The following is a 22539-nucleotide window of genomic DNA, read 5'->3' as shown; positions in this document are numbered from 1 at the left end:
ATGGCGGAGGAGTGGGACGCGGAGATCACCTTCCTCCCCACAGATGCACCCGAGGTGCATCTACGCGTGGAACTCCTGCGGAGCACCTGCTGAGCGCTGGCAGAGGACCTCGGACCTCCCAAAGGGCAGGGAACCCCCCCACGTACCTGGTTAGGGCAAAAGAAAACACTAAACAGAGACAGAGGGATAGGGACGGGTCCTGCGCCAGCAGGGGGGAGCTGTGAGGGGGGAGAGGTGTCCACGCACTGGGGGCCCCTTCGCGGGCGGAGACTTCGGGTGGCGGAATGGGGGAGCTTGGGAGCCACGGAGGGGAGCGCGGCGGCAGGGGTGCGGAGGGCAGGGCGGAGAGATTACAGCGCAGAGGATCGGGCCGACCGGCGCTCACCAGCCGAGGGGCTTGTCTGCTCGCCCGCCGGGGCAGGCGGGGCTGGGAGCTGAGGCTCCGGCTTCTGTCGGAGCGCCGGGAGAGGACTGGGGTTGGCGGCATGAACACAGCCTGCGGGGCGTTGGTGCACCGCAGCTGGCCGGAAGGGAGTCCGGGGAAAGGTCTGGACCTGCCGAGTAGGCAGGAGACTTTTTCTTCCCTCTTTGTTTCCTGGTGCACGAGGGGAGGGGATTGGGAACTCTGCTTGGGAGGGCTCCGGAGACGGGCATGAGCCGCGGCTGGGAGTGCGGAGCCCAGAGACAGACATGGGACGCTAGGGCTGCTGCTGCCACCACCAGGAGGCCTGTGTGCAAACACAGGTCGCTATCCACGCCCCCTTGCGGGGAGCCTGTGCAGCCCGCCACTGCCAGGGTCCCGGGATCCAGGGACAGCTCCCCCGGGGGAGCGCACGGCGCGTCTCAGGCTAGCAACGTCACGTCGGCCTCTGCCGCCGCAGGCCTGCCCCACGCTCCGTGGCCCTCCCTGCCCCCCGGCCTGAGTGAGCCAGAGCCTCCGAATCAGCGGCTCCTTTGGCCCCGTCCTGTCTGAGCAAAGAACAGACGCCCTCCGGCGACCTGCGCGCACAGGCGGGGCCAAATCCAAACCTGAGCCCCTGGGAGCTGTGAGAACAAAGAAGAGAAAGGGAAATCTCTCCCAGCAGCCTCAGAAGCAGCGGATTAAAGCTCCACAATCAACTTGATGTACCCTGCATCTGTGGAATACCTGAATAGACAACGAATCATCCCAAATTAAGGAGCCCTGTGGATGAAAGGCTCTTGGTGCTGCAGCCAGGAGTCAGTGCTGTGACTCTGAGGTGGGAGAGCCAACTTCAGGACACTGGTCCACAAGAGGCCTCCCAGCTGCACATAATATCAAACGGCGAAAATCTCCCAGAGATCTCCATCTCAACGCCAGCACCCAGCTTCACTCAATGACCAGCAAGCTACAGTGCTGGACATCCTATGCCAAACAACTAGCAAGACAGGAACACAACCCCACCCATTAGCAGAGAGGCTGCCCAAAATCATAATAAGTCTACAGACAGCCCAAAACACACCACCAGATGTGGACCTGCCCACCAGAAAGACAAGATCCAGCCTCATCCACCACAACACAGGCACTAGTTCCCTCCACCAGGAAGCCTACACAACCCACTGAACCAACCTTAGCCACTGGGGACAGACACTAAAAACAACAGAAACTACGAACCTTCAGCCTGCAAAAAGGAGACCCCAAACACAGTAAGATACGCAAAATGAAAAGACAGAAAAACACACAGCAGATGAAGGAGCAAGATAAAAACCCACCAGACCTAACAAATGAAGAGGAAATAGGCAGTCTACCTGAAAAAGAATTCAGAATAATGATAGTAAGGATGATCCAAAATCTTGGAAATAGAATAGACAAAATGCAAGCATCAGTTAACAAGGACCTAGATGAACTAAAGATGAAACAAACAATGATGAACAACACAATAAATGAAATGAAAAATACTCTAGATGGGATCAACAGCAGAATAACTGAGGCAGAAGAACGGATAAGTGACCTGGAAGATAAAATAGTGGAAATAACTACTGCAGAGCAGAATAAAGAAAAAAAAATGAAAAGAACAGAGGACAGTCTTAGAGACCTCTGGGACAACAATAAACGCACCAACATTCGAATTATAGGGGTTCCAGAAGAAGAAGAAAAAAAGAAAGGGACTGAGAAAATATTTAAAGAGATTTATAGTTGAAAACTTCCCTAATATGGGAAAGGAAATAGTTAATCAAGTCCAGGAAGCACAGAGAGTCCCATACAGGATAAATCCAAGGAGAAATACACCAAGACACATATTAATCAAACTGTCAAAAATTAAATACAAAGAAAACATATTAAAAGCAGCAAGGGAAAAACAACAAATAACACACAAGGGAATCCCCATAAGGTTAACAGCTGATCTTTCAGCAGAAACTCTGCAAGCCAGAAGGGAGTGGCAGGACATATTGAAAGTGTTGAAGGAGAAAAACCTGCAACCAAGATTACTCTACCCACCAAGGATGTCATTCAGATTTGATGGAGAAATTAAAACCTTTACAGACAAGCAAAAGCTGAGAGAGTTCAGCACCACCAAACCAGCTCTACAACAACTGCTAAAGGAACTTCTCTAGGCAAGAAACACAAGAGAAGGAAAAGACCTACAATAACGAACCCAAAACAATTAAGAAAATGGGAATGGAACACACATATCAATAATTACCTTAAATGTAAATGGACTAAATGCTCCCACCAAAAGACACAGATTGGCTGAATGGATACAAAAACAAGACGCATATATTTGCTGTCTACAAGAGACCCACTTCAGACCTAGAGACACATACAGACTGAAAGTAAGGGGATGGAAAAAGGTATTTCATGCAAATGGAAACCAAAAGAAAGCTGGAGTAGCAATTCTCATATCAGCCAAAATAGACTTTAAAACAGACTATTAGAAGAGACAGAGAAGGACACTACATAATGATCAAGGGATCGATCCAAGAAGAAGATATAACAATTGTAAATATTTATGCATCCAACATAGAAGCACCTCAATACATAAGGCAAATACTAACAGCCATAAAAAAGGAAATCGACAGTAACACATTCATAGTAGGGGACTTTAACACCCCACTTTCACCAATGGACAGATCATCCAAAATGAAAATAAATAAGGAAACACAAGCTTTAAATGATACATTAAACGAGATGGAGTTAATTGATATTTATAGGACATTCCATCCAAAAACAACAGAATACACATTTTTCTCAAGTGCTCATGGAACATTCTCCAGGATAGATCATATCTTGGGTCACAAATCAAGCCTTGGTAAATTTAAGAAAATTGAAATTGTATCAAGTATCTTTTCCGACCACAACGCTATGAGACTCGATATCAATTACAGGAAAAGATCTGTAAAAAATACAAACACATGGAAGCTAAACAATACACTACTTAATAACGAAGTGATCACTGAAGAAATCAAAGAGGAAATCAAAAAATACCTAGAAACAAATGACAATGGAGACACTACGACTCAAAATCTATGGGATGCAGCAAAAGCAGTTCTAAGAGGGAAGTTTATAGCAATACAATCCTACCTTAAGAAACAGGAAACATCTCGAATAAACAACCTAACCTTGCACCTAAAGCAATTAGAGAAAGAAGAACAAAAAAACCCCAAAGTTAGCAGAAGGAAAGAAATCATAAAAATCAGATCAGAAATAAATGAAAAAGAAATGAAGGAAACGATAGCAAAGATCAATGAAACTAAAAGCTGGTTCTTTGAAAAGATAAACAAAATTCATAAACCATTAGCCAGACTCATCAAGAAAAAAAGGGAGAAGACTCAAATCAATAGAATTAGAAATGAAAAAGGAGAAGTAACAACTGACACTGCAGAAATACAAAAGATCATGAGAGATTACTACAAGCAACTCTATGCCAATAAAATGGACAACCTGGAAGAAATGGACAAATTCTTAGAAAGGCACAATCTGCCAAGACTGAATCAGGAAGAAATAGAAAATATGAACAGACCAATCACAAGCACTGAAATTGAAACTGTGATTAAAAATCTTCCAACAAGCAAAAGCCCAGGACCAGATGGCTTCACAGGCGAATTCTATCAAACATTTAGAGAAGAGCTATCACCTATCCTTCTCAGACTCTTCCAAAATATAGCAGAGGGAGGAACACTCCCCAACTCATTCTACGAGGCCACCATCACCTTGATACCAAAACCAGACAAGGATGTCACAAAGAAAGAAAACTACTGGCCAATATCACTGATGAACATAGATGCAAAAATCCTCAACAAAATACTAGCAAACAGAATCCAACAGCACATTAAACGGATCATACACCATGATCAAGTGGGGTTTATTCCAGGAATGCAAGGATTCTTCAGTATACGCAAATCAATCAACGTCATACACCATATTAACAAATTGAAGGAGAAAAACCATATGATCATCTCAATAGATGCAGAAAAAGCTTTTGACAAAATCCAACACCCATTTATGATAAAAATCCTGTAGAAAGTAGGCATAGAGGGAACTTTCCTCAACATAATAAAGGCCATATATGACAAACCCACAGCCAACATCGTCCTCAATGGTGAAAAACTGAAAGCATTTCCACTAAGATCAGGAACAAGACAAGGTTGCCCACTCTCACCACTCTTATTCAACATAGTTTTGGAAGTTTTAGCCACAGCAATCAGAGAAGAAAAGGAAATAAAAGGAATCCAATTGGAAAAGAAGTAAAGCTGTCACTGTTTGCAGATGACATGATCCTATACATAGAGAACCCTAAAGATGCTACCAGAAAACTACTAGAGCTAATCAATGAATTTGGTAAAGTGGCAGGATACAAAATTAATGCACAGAAATCTCTGGCATTCCTATATACTAATGATGAAAAATCTGAAAGTGAAATGAAGAAAACACTCCCATTTACCATTGTAACAAAAAGAATAAAATATCTAGGAATAAACCTACCTAAGGAGACAAAAGACCTGTATGCAGAAAATTATAAGACACTGATGAAAGAAATTAAAGATGATACAAATAGATGGAGAGATATACCATGTTCTTGGATTGGAAGAATCAACATTGTGAAAATGACTCTACTACCCAAAGCAATCTATAGATTCAATGCAATCCCTATCAAACTACCACTGGCATTTTTCACAGAACTAGAACAAAAAATTTTGCAATTTGTATGGAAACACAAAAGACCCCGAATAGCCAAAGCAATCTTGAGAACGAAAGAAGGAACTGGAGGAATCAGGCTCCCTGACTTCAGACTATACTACAAAGCTACAGTTATCAAGACAGTATGGTACTGGCACAAAAACAGAAAGATAGATCAATGGAACAGGATAGAAAGCCCAGAGATAAACCCAAGCACGTATGGTCACCTTATCTTTGATAAAGGTGGCAGTAATGTACAGTGGAGAAAGGACAGCCTCTTCAATAAGTGGTGCTGGGAAAACTGGACAGGTACATGTAAAAGTATGAGATTAGATCACTCCCTAACACCATACACAAAAATAAGCTCAAAATGGATTAAAGACCTAAATGTAAGGTCAGAAACTATCAAACTCTTAGAGGAAAACATAGGCAGAACACTCTATGACATAAATCACAGCAAGATCCTTTCTGACCCACCTCCTAGAGTAATGGAAATAAGAACAAAAATAAACAAATGGGACCTAATGAAACTTAAAAGCTTTTGCACAGCAAAGGAAACCATAAACAAGACCAAAAGACAACCCTCAGAATGGGAGAAAATATTTGCAAATGAAGCAACCGACAAAGGATTAATCTCCAAAATTTACAAAAAGCTCATGCAGCTCAATAACAAAAAAACAAACAACCCAATCCAAAAATGGGCAGAAGACCTAAATAGACATTTCTCCAAAGAAGATATACAGACTGCCAACAAACACATGAAAGAATGCTCAACATCATTAATCATTAGAGAAATGCAAATCAAAACTACGAGATATCATCTCACACCAGTCAGAATGGCCATCATCAAAAAATCTAGAAACAATAAATGCTGGAGAGGGTGTGGAGAAAAGGGAACACCCTTGCACTGCTGGTGGGAATGTGAATTAGTTCAGCCACTATGGAGAACAGTATGGAGGTTCCTTAAAAAACTACAAATAGAACTACCATATGACCCAGCAATCCCACTACTGGGCATATACCCTGAGAAAACCGAAATTCAAAAAGAGTCATGTACCAAAATGTTCATTGCAGCTCTATTTACAATAGCCCGGAGATGGAAACAACCTAAGTGCCCATCATCGGATGAATGGATAAAGAAGATGTGGCACATATATACAATGGAATATTACTCAGCCATAAAAAGAAACGAAATTGAGCTATTTGTAATGAGGTGGATAGACCTAGAGTCTGTCATACAGAGTGAAGTAAGTCAGAAAGAAAAAGACAAATACCGTATGCTAACACATATATATGGAATTTAAGGAAAAAAAAAATGTCATGAAGAACCTAGGGGTAAGGCAGGAATAAAGACGCAGACCTCCTAGAGAACGGACTTGAGGATATGGGGAGGGGGAAGGGTGAGCTGTGACAGGGCGAGAGAGAGTCATGGACATATACACACTAACAAACGTAGTAAGGTAGATAGCTAGTGGGAAGCAGCCGCATGGCACAGGGATATTGGCTCGGTGCTTTGTGACAGCCTGGAGGGGTGGGATAGGGAGGGTGGGAGGGAGGGAGACGCAAGAGGGAAGACATATGGGAACATATGTTTATGTATAACTGATTCACTTTGTTATAAAGCAGAAACTAACACACCACTGTAAAGCAATTGTACCCCAATAAAGATGTTAAAAAAAAAAAGACACTGATGAAAGAAATTAAAGATGATACAAATAGATGGAGAGATATACCATGTTCTTGGATTGGAAGAATCAACATTGTGAAAATGACTCTACTACACAAAGCAATCTACAGATTCAATGCAATCCCTATCAAACTACCACTGGCATTTTTCACAGAACTAGAACAAAAAATTTCACAATTTGTATGGAAACACAAAAGACCCCAAATAGCCAAAGCAATCTTGAAAACGAAAGAAGGAACTGGAGGAATCAGGCTCCCTGACTTCAGACTATACTACAAAGCTACAGTTATCAAGACAGTATGGTACTGGCACAAAAACAGAAAGATAGATCAATGGAACAGGATAGAAAGCCCAGAGATAAACCCAAGCACGTATGGTCACCTTATCTTTGATAAAGGAGGCAGGAATGTACAGTGGAGAAAGGACAGCCTATTCAATAAGTGGTGCTGGGAAAACTGGACAGCTACATGTAAAAGTATGAGATTAGATCACTCCCTAACACCATACACAAAAATAAGCTCAAAATGGATTAAAGACCTAAGTGTAAGGCCAGAAGGTATCAAACTCTTAGAGGAAAACTTAGGCAAGACACTCTATGACATAAATCACAGCAAGGTCCTTTTTGACCCACCTCCTAGAGGAATGGAAATAAAAAGAAAAATAAACAAATGGGACCTAATGAAACTTCAAAGCTTTTTCACAGCAAAGGAAACCATAAAGAAGACCAAAAGACAACCCTCAGAATGGGAGAAAATATTTGCAAATGAAGCAACTGACAAAGAATTAATCTCCGAAATTTATAAGCAGCTCATGCAGCTTAGTAACAAAAAAACAAACAACCCAATCCAGAAATGGGCAGAAGACCTAAATAGACATTTCTCCAAAGAAGATATGCAGAGTGCCAACAAACACATGAAAGAATGCTCAACATCACTAATCATTAGAGAAATGCAAATCAAAACTACAATGAGATATCATCTCACACCAGTCAGAATGGCCATCATCAAAAAATCTAGAAACAATAAATGCTGGAGAGGGTGTGGAGAAAAGGGAACCCTCTTACACTGTTGGTGGGAATGTAAATTGATACAGCCACTGTGGAGAACAGTATGGAGGTTCCTTAAAAAACTACAAATAGAACTACCGTATGACCCAGCAATCCCACTACTGGGCATATACCCTGAGAAAACCATAATTCAAAAAGAGTCATGTACCAAAATGTTCATTGCAGCTCTATTTACAATAGCCCAGAGATGGAAACAAACTAAGTGTCCATCATCAGATGAATGGATAAAGAAGATGTGGCACATATACACAATAGAATATTACTCAGCCATAAAAAGAAACGAAATTGAGCTATTTGTAATGAGGTGGATAGACCTAGAGTCTGTCATACAGAGTGAAGTAAGTCAGAAAGAAAGAGACAAATACCGTATGCTAACACATATATATGGAATTTAAGAAAAAAAAATGTCATGAAGAACCTAGGGGTAAAACAGGAATAAAGACACAGACATACTAGAGAATGGACTTGAGGATATGGGGAGGGGGAAGGGTAAGCTGGGAGAAAGCGAGAGAGAGTCATGGACATATATACACTACCAAAAGTAAGGTAGATAGCTAGTGGGAAGCAGCCGCGTAGCACAGGGAGATCAGCTCGGCGCTGTGTGTCCACCTAGAGGGGTGGGATAGGGAGGGTGGGAGGGAGGGAGACGCAAGCGGGAAGAGATATGGGAACATATGTATATGTATAACTGATTCACTTTGTTATAAAGCAGAAACTAACACACCGTTGTAAAGCAATTATACCCCAATAAAGATGTAAAAAAAATAAATAATAAAACAGAAAAAAAATATATGGCACTTTCCAGGCCCTACCCTGGCCCAGCTGTGCCCTCAGCACCCTAGAGACAGGAAGCACAGGGACCCTGAGGCAGAAACAGGCTGTGTGGCCTCCGGGAAGGCGCTGGAGCATGCGGAGTGAGGCCAAGAGCAGGGCTGTGAAGGAGACACAACCTCAGTGAGGGCATCTGGGCCTGTAGGGAGGGTGGAGAATGAGGTCAAGAAGCACCCTCCCCAAAGGCTCTGAGAGGAGAATCTTCTAGAGTAGAGTAGTAAGGCCATCTTGGAGGCCTGGTATACGTCTTGGGACGTATGTGGGATACGGAGAGAGGAGCCATCCCACCTTTTGCTGCTGGAGCCACTGGCCAGTCTCCCTCCCGTCTTCCTTCCTGGACCTCAGCCTCTCTCACTGAGCAAACTCTGGGCTCTCGCCCCCTCTCCGGCCAAATGCCATTCACCAAAATTGCAAAGGAGCCTTCCTGTTCTCGATTCAGTCCCTTCCTGGTGAGCTCAGCGCCTTTGGGAGCAGCCTGGTGGTATTACCATCCTTACCTCTACCTGCGGGCTCTGGCCCTGAGGTAAAAGTAGTTACAGTCAAGGCTTATTTACCATGTCCCCAGCACTGTGTCAGATGCTTCACACACTCAATCTCAAGTGTTCTTCACAATAACCCTGAGCGGTGGAGATGATAATTATCCCCATTTTGTAGAACTGGAGACTGAGGCTCAGAGAGGTGGGGGTCACATGGTCAGTCAGTGGTAGAGCCAGGCTGAGAACCTGGGTCTGCCCCCTTCGCTGTTCCTCACTAGGAAGAGTGGCCACACCCTCCCCTCCATTTATCCCACCCCACACCTGCCTCAGGGTAGTGGACTAGACCGAGAGCTGCTGGTGTCCCACTGCCTGGGGTGGAAGGTCATCTGAAGAGCTTCAAGGGCTCTGGGGAGTCAGGTTGGTCTAGTTCTTTTGAGAGCTCTCTGCAAAGACATGATTTATCCATCTATCCATCCATCCAATATTTAATGAGTGCCTACCACATGCCAGGAGCAGTTCCCACCCACTGAGATACATCAGTGACTAAACAGGAGAAGATCTTTGTCTTTGTGGAGACTATATTCCAGGAGGGGGAGCAAATGGTAAATTCTATAGTGTGTTAGAGGTGCTAAGATTGTGCACAAAAATGTAGAGCAGTGCTGTGGACAATGTTTCCGCTTAAAATTCATATGTTGAAGCCCTGATCACCAGTGTGATGAGAGGTGGGGCCTTTGGGAGGTAATTAGGTCATAGGGGTGGAGCCCTCATGATGGAATTAGTACCCTTACAAGAAGAGTCACAGGAGGGATGACCTCTTTCCCTCTGCCTCGTGAGGACACAGTGAGAAGGTGTGAGACGCCAGATCTGCTGGCACCATGATCTTGTACTTTCCAGCCTCCAGAACCGTGGGAGATAAATGTCTGTTGTTCAAGCTTCCCAGTCTCTGGTCCTTTCTTGTTATAGCAGCATGGATGGACTAAGACCGGGAGGTTGTGAGGGTACCAGAGTGGTGCTGAGAGCAGGAGGCTGTTGCAGTGATCCCCCCTGAGAAGATGAGAGCTGGGCAAGGACATGAACGAGGAGGAGCCCAGGTGTATCTGCGGGAGTCTTGTGCCCCAGAGTGCAGTTCCTGCACCAGCAGAGGCCTGGTGTGCGCAGGGAACAGCACGGGGCGGGGGTGGGAGATGAGGCCCAAGAGGGGAGGGAGGGGCATCTTGTGCGAACGGACTTCGGCTGTTCACCTGGTGACAGAACGGGCCACTGCAGGGTCGGACTGACAGGCTAACCGGGTCCCCCTGGCTGCTGTGTGGAACGCAGAGCCTGGGAGGAAGGAAGGAAGCAGGGCCACCTGTCAGCAGGCTCTGGTCCTCACACAAGTGGGCGGGGGCTGGATGCAGGGCCCCTGGCTGGCCCCGCACTCGCTGGAGGGCACAGTGGCTTGGTTTATTAGTCCAGTCGTCTAAATGATTCGTGTAATACTTAAAACTACAGGATCTGGAAACACAATACTTTTAATTAAAGAATTTAAATAAGGGCAATTAAACCTGGCAGGAGGGATGCCACAGCACACAGAGAGCTTAACTGGAATGGAAACCAAGTTAAGTATGGAAACAGCATCAAAAAAAAAAAAAAAAAGAAAATGTGCGGCGGTCGCTACGGTGCTGACAAGATGGCGGCTGGCGGGGCCTGAGTGCCGGCTTCTGCCCTGCACGCTACACAGGTGGAGCTCCTTCTCCTCCACCTACCTTCCTGAAACTTCCATGGGAATACTTATGTGAAGGCATTGTTCAGAAGGAAGATACTTGGGTGTAATGAACATTTTAGTGGATAAGCCAAATGACCAGCCTTCACGGTGGTCTACAGAGAGCAGCTACCCTCCCCAGTACTTGATTCTGAAGCTTGAAAGGCCTGCTATGGTCCAGAATATCACATTTGGAAAATACGAGAAAACTCACGTCTGCAGTTTGAAGAAATTTAAAGTCTTTGGTGGAATGAATGAAGAAAACATGACAAAGCTATTGTCCAGTGGCTTAAAGAATGATTATAACAAAGAAACATTTACCTTGAAGCATAAAATTGATGAACAGACGTTTCCTTGTCGATTCATTAAAATAGTTCCACTCTTATCATGGGGCCCCAGCTTTAACTTTAGCATCTGGTATGCTGAATTTAGTGGCATTGATGATCCTGATGTAGTACAACCCTGTCTCAACTGGTACAGTAAGTAGTACCGTGAACAGGAAGCTATTCGCCTTTGCCTAAAACACTTCAGACAACATAACTATACAGAGGCCTTTGAATCACTGCAAAAGAAAACCAAGATTGCCCTGGAACATCCCATGTTAACAGATCTGCACGATAAATTGGTACTGAAGGGTGATTTTGATGCTTGTGAAGAATTGATTGAAAAAGCTGTAAATGATGGCTTGTTCAATCAGTATATCAGTCAACAGGAATATAAGCCACGATGGAGTCAAATCATTCCCAAAAGTACCAAAGGTGATGGAGAATATAACCGACCAGGAATGAGAGGAGGCCGTCAGATGGCTATTGATGTTCAAACAGAGACTGTTTATTTGTTTGGTGGCTGGGATGGAACACAAGATCTTGCCGACTTCTGGGCATACAGTGTGAAAGAGAACCAATGGACATGTATCTCTAGAGACACTGAGAAAGAGAATGGTCCTAGTGCTAGATCGTGTCATAAAATGTGCATTGACATTCAACGAAGGCAAGTCCACACACCAGGGCGTTATTCGGATTCCTCTGTGAAGAACAGCAAATCTCTGAAAAGTGATTTCTATCGTTATGACATTGACACAAACACATGGATGTTACTCAGGGAGGATACTGCTGATGGAGGACCGAAACTGGTGTTTGATCATCAGTTCCAATGACAGGATTCACACAGAGAGCAACCATTGATCCAGAACTGGATGAAATACATGTCTTATCTGGACTCAGCAAAGACAAGGAAAAGAGGGAAGAGAATGTCAGAAATTCATTCTGGATTTATGACATTGTAAGGAATAGTTGGTCTTGCGTCTCTAAGAATGATCAAGCTGCAAAGGATACTCCAAGTAAAAGTCTTCAGGAGGAAGAACCATGTCCAAGATCTGCCCATCAGCTTGTATACGATGAGCTACACAAGGTTCATTATTTATTTGGTGGGAATCCAGGAAAATCTTGGTCCCCAAAGATGAGATTAGATGACTTCTTGTCACTGAAATTGTGTAGGCCTTCAAAAGATTACTTACTGAGCATTGCAAGTACCTCATAAGAAAACACGGGTTTGAAGAGGAGGCCCAAATGGATCCCCTTAGTGCTCTGAAATATCTACAAAATGATCTTTATATAAATGTGGATCATTCAGACCCAGAAGAGACAAAAGAGTTTCAGCTCCTAGCTTCAGCTCTGTTTAAATCTGGTTCAGATTTCACAGCTCTAGGCTTTTCCAATGTGGATCACACCTGTGCTCAAAGAACTCAGCTGTTTGACACCTTAGTAAATTTCTTTCCTGACAGCATGACTCCTCCTAAAGGCAACCTGGTGGACCTCATCACACTGTGACTGACGAGTACCTGGACAGAAATGGAGCACAGGAGTCTGCTTTCAGTATTCTGGATTTCAACTCTATTGACTGACCATTAGGCTGCAGTGACTGAGGACTGCACCAGAATTTTGAAGGGATCTTTGCTGTCACAAATTTTAACCCTCTTCCTTCACACCTGACCTCAACCCCATAGTCCTGATCCCATTCTGAAATTAGGCTAATAAAGTGAAATCGGTATACTTTCCATTAAAAAAAAATGGAAAGCTGAATGTATGAAATTAAGAAGGCTAATAATAATTCCGAGAGCTCGGTTCCCAGCCCCCAGCCTAGGTCCTTCTCCTTCCGAGCCTCTCTGGAGACTAGAAACGGCATCAGAGGTGGGATGAGTGGAAGCAGTGAACACGGGACTCTGCTCCCAGCCTTGTCTCTGGCGGCTCTCCCCGGCCGTGACCCTGGTAAGGGGCTGAGCCACCATGGGCTTCAGTCTTCTCATTTGCAAAAGGCACCGGAGCACTGTGGGGCACTCAGACACAGAGCGCTGACTATATGCCTGGCGGGCATGTGGAGCCGTGGTCCATGAGCGCCTTGGGCTGAGGCACCCCAAGTTACACAGCCATGCACCTCCTCTCTTCCTGTTTCCCCAAGGTGTGTCTGTAGCAGCTAGAGGTGGGACCTCAAGCACCAGACCAACCTTCCCGGTTCCTCCTGGGGATGTGGGTTGGGTAAATGGATTAGACAGTCCCTGGAGGGCTTGTGATACCACAGATCACTGGGGCCCACCTTCTGACCCTACGGGTCTGCGATGGGGCCCAAGATGTGCCTTTTTAAGCTCCCGAGTATCTCAGCTGCTGGTGGTACTGGTCCAGGGATCACAGTCGGGGGACCACAAGCAAACCGTCACCCTCTCTGGGGAAAGGATGAGGCCTGGCTTGTCACTCGCACTCACCACCTTGAGGTAGAGGATATGAAGCAGCTGGGCTGAGCTCACGTTTGCAGCCACGGTGTTTATGAGGAGGCTGTGTGTGGACTGAATAAGACTCTGCTTATTTCAGAGCTCCCGTTCCACTTTCCGTTCTAATTAATTTTCTACGGGCAAGTAGCCCAGTGGGTCTGTGGCTTTAAGCACAGTGGGCTCGGGAGTTCCCAGGTTAAGTAGTTAATGATTAGTAATCAAATAATTCAAAGCATGGGTGGAATGTTAGTGCTAGTTAAAGAAACCCCGAGATTAAGTCTTTTTGTAGAGGAAAGTGGTCTTTCTGTATTATGAATATTCAACACTCTGTCTATTCAAAAAGTGCTTTGGTGTTTGTCTTTCTTCAAGGAGACGCACCTGTGCCAGAGTGAGAGTCTGCCTGGGATTTGCTGTGACGGCCGTTGGACTGAAAATGGGGTAATGGCAATGTCAAGTGCAAAAGGAAAGGTGAAGGGGGGTATGGAGACAGCAGGATGGCTGGAGGGAGTTTGCTGAGGAAGCAGGAATCCAGCCAGTTCACACACACCTACAAGGTTTGGCAGGGAGACCGCAGCCCCAAATTCCCACTGCAGCAATCCATGGGCTTTGAAGAGGCAAGACAAAGGCTCCACAGCATGGTGGTTTAAAGTGTGGGCCCTAGAGGCAGAAGCCTGATTTGACCTTGGACAAATTACATAATCTCTCTGTGCCTCAGTTTCCTCAACTGTAGAATGGGGATGGTAAAGTACCTGACAGCAAGGTCATGAGGATTAAGTAATATTTATACAGCAGTTACAGTAGTATGTGGCGCACAGTAAGCACTATATAAAAGTTTGATAAATAAATTTAAAAATCTCACCCAGGCTCTGCTGGTGGCGCAGTGGTTGAGAGTCCGCCTGCCGATGCAGGGGAGACGGGTTCGTGCCCCGGTCCGGGAGGATCCCACATGCCGCGGCGCGGCTGGGCCCGTGAGCCATGGCCACTGAGCCTGCGCGTCCGGAGCCTGTGCTCCGCAACGGGATTGGCCACAACAGTGAGAGGCCCGCGTACGCAAAAAAAAAAAAATCTCACCCAGGTTTGAGTAGTGAGGCACTGAGCTGTCACACCTGGTCCTGGCTCCTGGTCTAAAGTGCTGACTGCTGTAAACTAAAAATAACTAAGAAAATATCCAGGGCCTAAACAAGGCTTTGTCAGTCCTTCAAAACTGGATGATCCCACACTTGCCCCTTCATGTGACATGGAAATGAAAAGCTGCTTTATTCCAGAGCCATAAGGAAACACCCGATTACAGCCTTTTCTTCTCAGCACAAAAGGTTCTCGAAGTTGGACTTCCTGCCAGAGCCTGGGGGGTGGAGCAGGAGAAAGTCAAGGACTCCTCCTCCTTGCGTGCTGGGAAATTCTTTGGCAGAATCAGTGGTGCTCCCTGGGAAATGCTCTCTGCAAATAAGTTCTTCTTTGAGTGGGTTACTCATCTTGCATCAAATTATCAAATTAGATCCCACAAGTAAGAGCCAGTGGTCCCTGGCCAGGCAGGCTCAGCTCTGCCCTCAGCTCTCTTCCAGGCAGTCTCCTCATGCTCTTGAAAATCTCTTCTCTCCTGGCCTTAATGGTCACCTCTGCTGTTATCCTTGATGTTCTCCATTTGGAAAATGCATTAACGCTGAACTGAGAATGAGGCAAGCATGGGGGTGGGCTGGCAGGACCGCCCACCAGTGGGAACGCTGCCCTGGGTGCCCTTGGACTCCCGAATGGGCCTTGCCAGTGTTTCCACCAAAGAACCCAGTGGCCAACGGGAGTGAGAGCACATGCCAGAGTCTGAGGCAGCGTGAAATACGGCCAGAACACCTCAACATTTCATCAAAGCCCCCTGTTTTAACAAATATTCATAGAAATTGCTACTCCCCTTCATACAGTATGCATAATTGTTTTAGTAAAAATCATTTCCACCTTCCTCCCCCAAATCTGAAGTTATAGGAAGAGTAAACTGGAGTACCCCTCTTCACACACGTCTGTGTATTACGGCTGGGATGCACTACCACCTAAAAGTGTTCTTATAGGGATTTTCTAACTAAGCGGGGCCCTTTGACTATTACGTTCAAATGTCCTTGAAATACTCTAGTACAATTAGTTTTTTATCAGCATGCATGCATGCAAGGAAGAGTTATCAAGGGTAGGGTTTGTTCATCTTTGGGTCTCCCACAGACTTAGCTTGAGACCTGGCACACGGGGTATTTTTGTTAATATTTGTGAATTTTTAGAAAGGACTCCTTAATTTAATTGACAGCACCCGGTGTGCCTCTTCTGTTTCAGGCTTTCTGTTAGGTGCTGGAGACACTGAACGTGTAAGACAGCCCTGCCCTCCCATCTACTGGTTGATGGGAGAAAGAGTCATGGAGAAAATAACAGATAAACAATTCCATAAAGCGGGATAACGATGACCCTTATACCAGGGGTGCAGCTCATTTTCAAGTTCATGGTGCTTTTTAGTAAGGCAGGCCCCGTCTGGGCTTCTAGGTAGAATAAGCCCTTTTCAGGGCATGCTAACTTCAGGAGCTTAGAATTACAGAATTTCAGGGCTGGTAAGCCCTTAAAACCATCCGGTCTAACTCCACTTAGAGCTGTAGCATGTTTGATGGCCTGCTGAGTGGTCGTCTGAGCCCGCCTCTTCCTTGAATGGCCAATCGCATGCCCGGGCATCTCTGACCATGAGAAAGCTGCTCTGTAAATTGTCCTTGAATCTCCCTCCAGCTGGTCCTCCCTCAGAGCTACATAGGACAATCCTGCTCTCTTTTGCCTAGAGAAGCCTTTCAGATATTTGAGGGCAGAGATCAGCACTCCTGAGCTCTTTTGGCTTCAACCATGCGCACAAATAGATAGACTTTAAGGAAGTTGGACCTTAAAGAACACACATCGTAACAGCCTTCCTAGGGCATGAGTCCCTTCAATAACATCTTGAAGAGAGGCCTCGGCATTTGCTTAACCATTCAAAGTAATGGTGATGGGGGGATGGTGGGGAGGGTGGGCATCTCATTACCCCTGAGAGGTAGTCTGTTGCTTCACATGACAGATGTCCTGCCACAAAGTTCTCCTGTGTAGTGACCTGATATCTGCTGCTTCCCTCTCCTTCTACTGGTCCAGGGGTCGCTGACCAGATGCCTCTTTCACTAACACTGCATCACCTAATCCCAGAATCCCCCAGATCTCAGTAGGTGGGGTACTCTGGGAAGATTAAAGTTTTATACTTAACACATATGAATTTATAATCCCAGTACATAGTCAGTTTAGGAAATTCTCTAATCCGGGAGGAGTCACAACTACCACTTCTAATGTTAATGAAGTCTCATCAGGTGTTGATGTGGGAAATGTTGGCTGTTTAGAGACGGGTATCCACTGACTTCTTCAAACCCAGAGCCTGGGGTGGCCCTGGAGTCATAATCTCCCCTCACAACCACCTCCATTTAATCCATCACTACTTCCAATAGACTGCTGAGCTGTCTCTCCAAGTCCTCCCCACAGCTGCCTGGCCCCACGTCTCCATGGCAACCGAGTCTACCCATTTTCTCACAGGGACGATGGAACGGCCCACTACTTTCTTCTCTGTCTTCCAATACACCTTGCAGTCTGCTGCTAGAGGGATTCAGACCCCATCATGGTAATCCACAGTTTAAGAACCTCCCCTAGTCCCTCCCTTTGCTTTTAAGGTGAAGTCCGAACTTCTCAGCATGATTTTCCGTGACCATTATCTGCCCCAAACTGACGCTTACTTCTGATCTCTCTCACGTCCCATTGAAAATTCTAAATTCCATCCATACCAACACTGAATACGCTCTGCTTTTTCTTGCCTTTGCCCATGCTGAGCCTCTAACATGGGATGTTCTCCCTTTCTATGCCTGGGAACTATCCTACGATTTTCAAGATCCAGATCAAACATGCCTTGAACGTGAAGCCATCCCTGAGTTGTGCAGACAGAGCCCATCACCCTGGGCTACTGCAATACCGTACCCGCCTCATTTCAGCTCTCGTCATCCAGTTTTGCTATCTGTTTATACACCCATGAGCTCCTCCAGGGGCAGAGGCCGTGTCTGATTCATATCTGCATCCCTCCTGCCCAACCACCATGCTCAATAAATGCTTGATGAATGACGGAAGGAAAGAATGTTCATCATTGGAAAACTGCTCATCAGAGCCCTGTACATCAGCGTTGCTGAGAGATGTTTTCATCAAATGTGGTTTCTCAGTGTCAGTATCTGACGCTGTCCTGATTCATCCTGAAGCATGGAAAATTCAGAAGAGCTTCCAGGGGTTAGAAGAAAGGCATTTTATTTGTTAAACAGAAAATCAGGCTATGAGATGGAACACCAAGATATGCAAATGTCTACCTTCTTTGTAGGAGAACCTGGGAGAATCACACTAGATTATTTTGAAATTAATTCAGCCTGAATGGAGTTTAAATGTAGCCCTCAGGAGAGTAAATAATGCAAAATGTGAAAGTGAAAAGGAGATTTGAAATGCACCAGTAAAATCTTTCAGCCCAACTTCTCCACCAGAACATTTTAGTTGGTAGGATCCCCCTGTAATTTGCAAAGATTAAACCTGTTGCAAGAAAATTAGCCCAAGCAATGACTTTAAGCATTTAAGAGGCTCCCAGCTTCCTCTGGCCTCATCAACAGTAGCTCCTCACCAGTGAGGGCTTGGGGACAGATTCCAGGATGCTTGATAAACACTGATCATTTTGCATTAAACAGAAATTTCACATACATTAATTTTTAAATATCAAGTGAGAGCAGCTGCTCTGGGCTTGCAAATTAGGGATTTAAAAATATTATTTCCAAACAGTTCCCCTTGGTAGAAGGATCAGAGAGGTGACTGCCAGAGGGCCCTGGGGGTTTTAATTAGATGTACGTTTAAGTAGCTGAAAACTGCCCAGACCTCAGGCCTGCGCGTGCCAATGTGGCCTGCTTGGTTGGTCACCATGTCCCTTCAAGCAGGAATCTGTCCGGCTGCCTGTTCAAGGCCATGCCCTGAGACGAGTGAAGGAAGGAGCTGGATTTTGGAGGAATGTTCCTTTCTCTGCCCCAGTTGGGGACGGGCAGATGAGATGAGAGCCGGTTGGGGGCACCAAGGCCTCTGGATCTGGGCATGTGTGGGAAGGCCATCTGTCTACGAGGGCTGGAAAGGAGTCGGATGTGCCTGTATGCGGGGCTGGGATGTCAAAGCAGCCTGGGTTTGGATTCAAGCTGCATGAAGCTGGGCACGGAGAGGCTGAGACCCCACAGACAGACCGAGCTCTCTTCCCCTGGTGAGGGGCAACCTCGGACCCTGCCCTGAGAGGAGATCTTGGAGTCCAGAAGACCCCAGGGTCATGGAGGAGAAGGAGGAGGGAACAGCTCAACTTTCAAACTGCATCTGAGCCTCCCCGCAACTCTTCTACCTGCCCCTCCCCGCTTCTAGAATCTCTCTTCCCCATTCAGCTCCACAATCCCGGCCACTGGGGGCTGCCAAAACCCAGACCTAAACGCCCCAGTCCCCCGCACACAGCCTCACCTCCCACAGGACCAGGTCCAGGTCCAGCTGCCCCTGCAGGCGCATCTCTGGCTGCGCCCCATGGGGTCCATGAGGATCCAGCCACACCCGACCCTCCGCAGCTCCCCGCACGTGGCCTGGGTTTGATGTCCGCAGCTTGCGCCCGTGCCGTTGTCTCTCCCTGGAATGCCCCTCACTACTTCTATATGGAGCAAACTCCTATGCCTTCTTCGAGGGCCAAGCTATGTACTCTCTGTTCTGGAAAGCCACCAGCCCTGCCCCAACCTGCCACCCCCGTCTTCCTGCACGGTGTCAGTCGGCTCCCAGGAGGAAGCTGAACTCAGGGCAGCAGGAGGTAGGACTGACGGCAGCAGAAAGCAGCCTGACGTGAGCCCCTCCAGATGGTACGGTCCCCGTCTCACCCAGCCAAGTCAGCCCACTCACCTCCGCGGGCCGAGGTACCCATTCCTCTCTCTGCTGCCTCCAGCCTGTGAGCCTGTTTTGCATCTAATCCGAGCCAGGAGGCAGCAGCCACTTTACCATCCAGCCCATGGCCAGCCTTCCTCCCTGACCACACACCTCCAGGGCTCCCTCTGCCTCGTAGTTTAAAGGAGGACAGAGGGGAAATGTAGCCCTGTCCTGTGTCACTCTGGGCCAGAAGCCTGGCTGGGGAAAGTGACAAAGGCTTCTGCTGGGCACGGTCAGAACAGGTCACAGCTGGGGCATCTGGGCTCCACCAGGAGAGAGGGAGGTGGTAGGAAGAAGTTCTCTATATTCTAAGCCTCGGCCCTGCCCCTGACCTTCTTCCAGGGGCCACTTCCAACATCCTCCCACGATTAGAAGTAAAACAGAGAATCTGAAGTAGTTCAGGAATAATAATAACAAGCAGTGGGTATGTTATTTAACATCTTCGTGCTGCAGTTTCCTCATCTATGAACTCGGGCTAATGGTCCACATCTAATCACACACAGGTGCTGTGAGGATTAAATGAGCTGGTGTACGCCAGGCGCCTAGGAAGGGCAGCACACGTTAAGCACTGTATGAACCTTAGCTAGTTCTTCTTACGGGACAGACCTTTACAGTTTACAACACGTGTCAAAGGTCATATGGACAGAAAGGGGCAGGGCAGGAGTCCCCGGGCACCGTTCTCTTTCACTGAACCCCACGCAGTCTGCAGGCCCAGCCTGGGCTCAGAGCTGCCACGTGCACCCTCTACCCAACCTCAGATGTGCTGTCATTGGCTCCCTGTGCTGCTTCCCAGCATCTGCTTTCCTGGGGTCCCACAGTCCTAGTCTGGGCTCTCGCTCCTGCTTTCCAACGAGCCCCTAAATCTATGACGTGTGTTGAACTTGCTGCTCGGGGTTGACCCTCACCATCCATTTAGGACCCAACCGAGGGTCTCTCTCAGTCCTCAGGTTCCGCACCCCCGGACCACAGGTCAAAGGCGCCCCGTGCCCATAGAGCTTGACGTAGCTGGGACCTCCACTACAGGGGAGAGTAACTGGACATGAGGATTGGAATCAAGGTCAGGCCAACCGCACACCTCCATCCTGTGCCTGTCAGCCTCCTCTCAGGGCGGAAGCAGCTTGCTGGGAGGCTTGAGTCGGGGTCCCTGCCTCTTCGTCCCATGAATATAGACATTCTGCTCCCGACTTCCCCAGAAGCATCCACCATGTGCAGCCCCCCGCAGTCCTGATGCCCTAAAACCCCACGAGCTCCATCACTTCCTGTTCTGAGTGCCTTCCCTGCACTACCCGGGAGGTGGGCGTCCCTATCTGTGGGCAGAAACTGATCCTTATTTAGCAGATTCCTTAGGGGCTAGAGGCCTCTGGGCCAAGGCACTGGTTTTCTTCAAAGCTGGGTTACTGCAGGCCATCTCCAGCTGGCGTCTTGATCCCAGGGCATCACTATTATTTTTTTTAAATTAATTTATTTTGTTTGCGGTACGCGTGCCTCTCACTGTTGTGGCCTATCCAGTTACGGAGCACAGGCTCTGGACGCGCAGGCTCAGCGGCCATGGCTCACGGGCTCAGCCGCTCCGCGGCATGTGGGATCCTCCCGGACGGGGGCACGAACCCGCGTCCCCTGCATCGGCAGGCGGACTCTCAACCACTGCGCCACCAGGGAAGCCCCCGGGCATCATTTTATAACTAGGCCAATGCAGAATTCCATCAGAATTGATGGAAACTTAATAAAGGAATGTTTCATGGTCACCAGCGTGTGGACTGCCCTGCACAAAATGGCTCCCAGACACTGCCCTTTGAGAAAACCTCATTCCCTACAGAATGAGAAGGAAGGCAGAGCGGCTCACGGACCAGAGACGACCCAGCACTGTCTATACCTGAGAGACTGGGGCTGTGCTTGTGAGAAGGGGCTTGTCAGAAGAAATGTGAGGTTTAAAGTCAGAGATCTGAGTTTAAAATCCCAGCCCTGCCCCTCACTGTGTGACTTCAGGCAGGGGACTCCCACCTCTGAGGCTGTTTCCTTATATCTAAAAGTTAAATAAAATGCCACTAAAACAACAACAACAATAATAATAACCTCCCTCAGAGCCAGTATCAATGAGTCAATGAGCTAATGTATACCAAACACCTGGCACGTAGTAGGTGCTCACTAAACCCCGAGAACTGGTACCTCTCCTCCTCCATCCCTCCTATTCCTCCCTGCCCCGGGCCCTTCCCCTGTTTCTCTACGCTGCTGCTTCTCCGGGTGCGGCTGCTACCTGAGAGAACTGCCAGTGGAGTTTCATCTTCTTGGCTTTGGCATAGCTGCATTCGATGAGCCGCGGCCGGCTGTTGACGTCCACCAGGCACCGGTTGTCGTCGTCGTCCACCGTGGGGCTCAGGATGCCCACGTGGATCTGCTGACTGCTCGTGTAGTACACGTTCTGGGGGCAGGGGGAGAACGAGGTCAAACGCTAACGACCAGAGAGATGGGGAGGGTTTGTAGGACATCTCCCCGGGCAGCTGGCTAAGAGACCACAATTCAGTGGCCTTCAAATGATTTTCCATTGCAACGGACAAGAAGAGACCCTTTTACATTATGATTCGATACAGTGTCTGGTCCGCACGTACAACTGAAACAACATGTTCGAGAAATCAAACTTAGCCTTACTATATGCAGCGTACTCAATTTTCTTTTCTATTCTTTCATTGAAAAACATTGGCCATAACCTTTTAACTTGATTTCACCGCCCACAGTTTAAAAAAACACTGCCTGAATCCATTATTTGCAGGCTTGCCGACTTCCCCCCTCCTTAAGTATTTTGTATAAGATGCTGTGCTTGGCTGGTAGCTAAAGAGCAAAGGACACGG

General features: G+C 47.0%; 2 protein-coding genes across 5 annotated transcripts in view; one reads left to right on the top strand and one right to left on the bottom strand.

Annotated features, from left to right (window-relative positions):
- The window catches only part of GALNT18 (polypeptide N-acetylgalactosaminyltransferase 18), a 354448-nt gene that overhangs the window by 9661 nt on the left and 322248 nt on the right, over positions 1-22539 (bottom strand). For 2 of the 4 annotated variants that reach the window (XM_004279183.3, XM_033404509.2), the window contains one exon: positions 21948-22112. The exons of 1 other annotated variant lie outside the window; for it this stretch is intronic. In XM_004279183.3, the coding sequence (XP_004279231.2) occupies positions 21948-22112 (165 nt within the window). Of the gene's footprint in view, positions 1-12326; positions 12779-21947; positions 22113-22539 lie in introns of those variants that run through there. One more of the 4 variants, XM_033404508.2, reaches the window with a different exon arrangement.
- On the top strand, positions 10802-12227 carry LOC125965170 (muskelin-like). The gene is given in 1 exon segment (XM_049713408.1): positions 10802-12227. A coding segment is annotated over 1 exon segment (1293 nt). The 3' UTR covers positions 12095-12227.

This window comes from Orcinus orca, chromosome 8 (genome assembly GCF_937001465.1).
Source record: "Orcinus orca chromosome 8, mOrcOrc1.1, whole genome shotgun sequence".
NCBI classification, from domain to species: domain Eukaryota; kingdom Metazoa; phylum Chordata; class Mammalia; order Artiodactyla; family Delphinidae; genus Orcinus; species Orcinus orca.
This window is presented reverse-complemented; position numbering and strand designations above follow the sequence as displayed.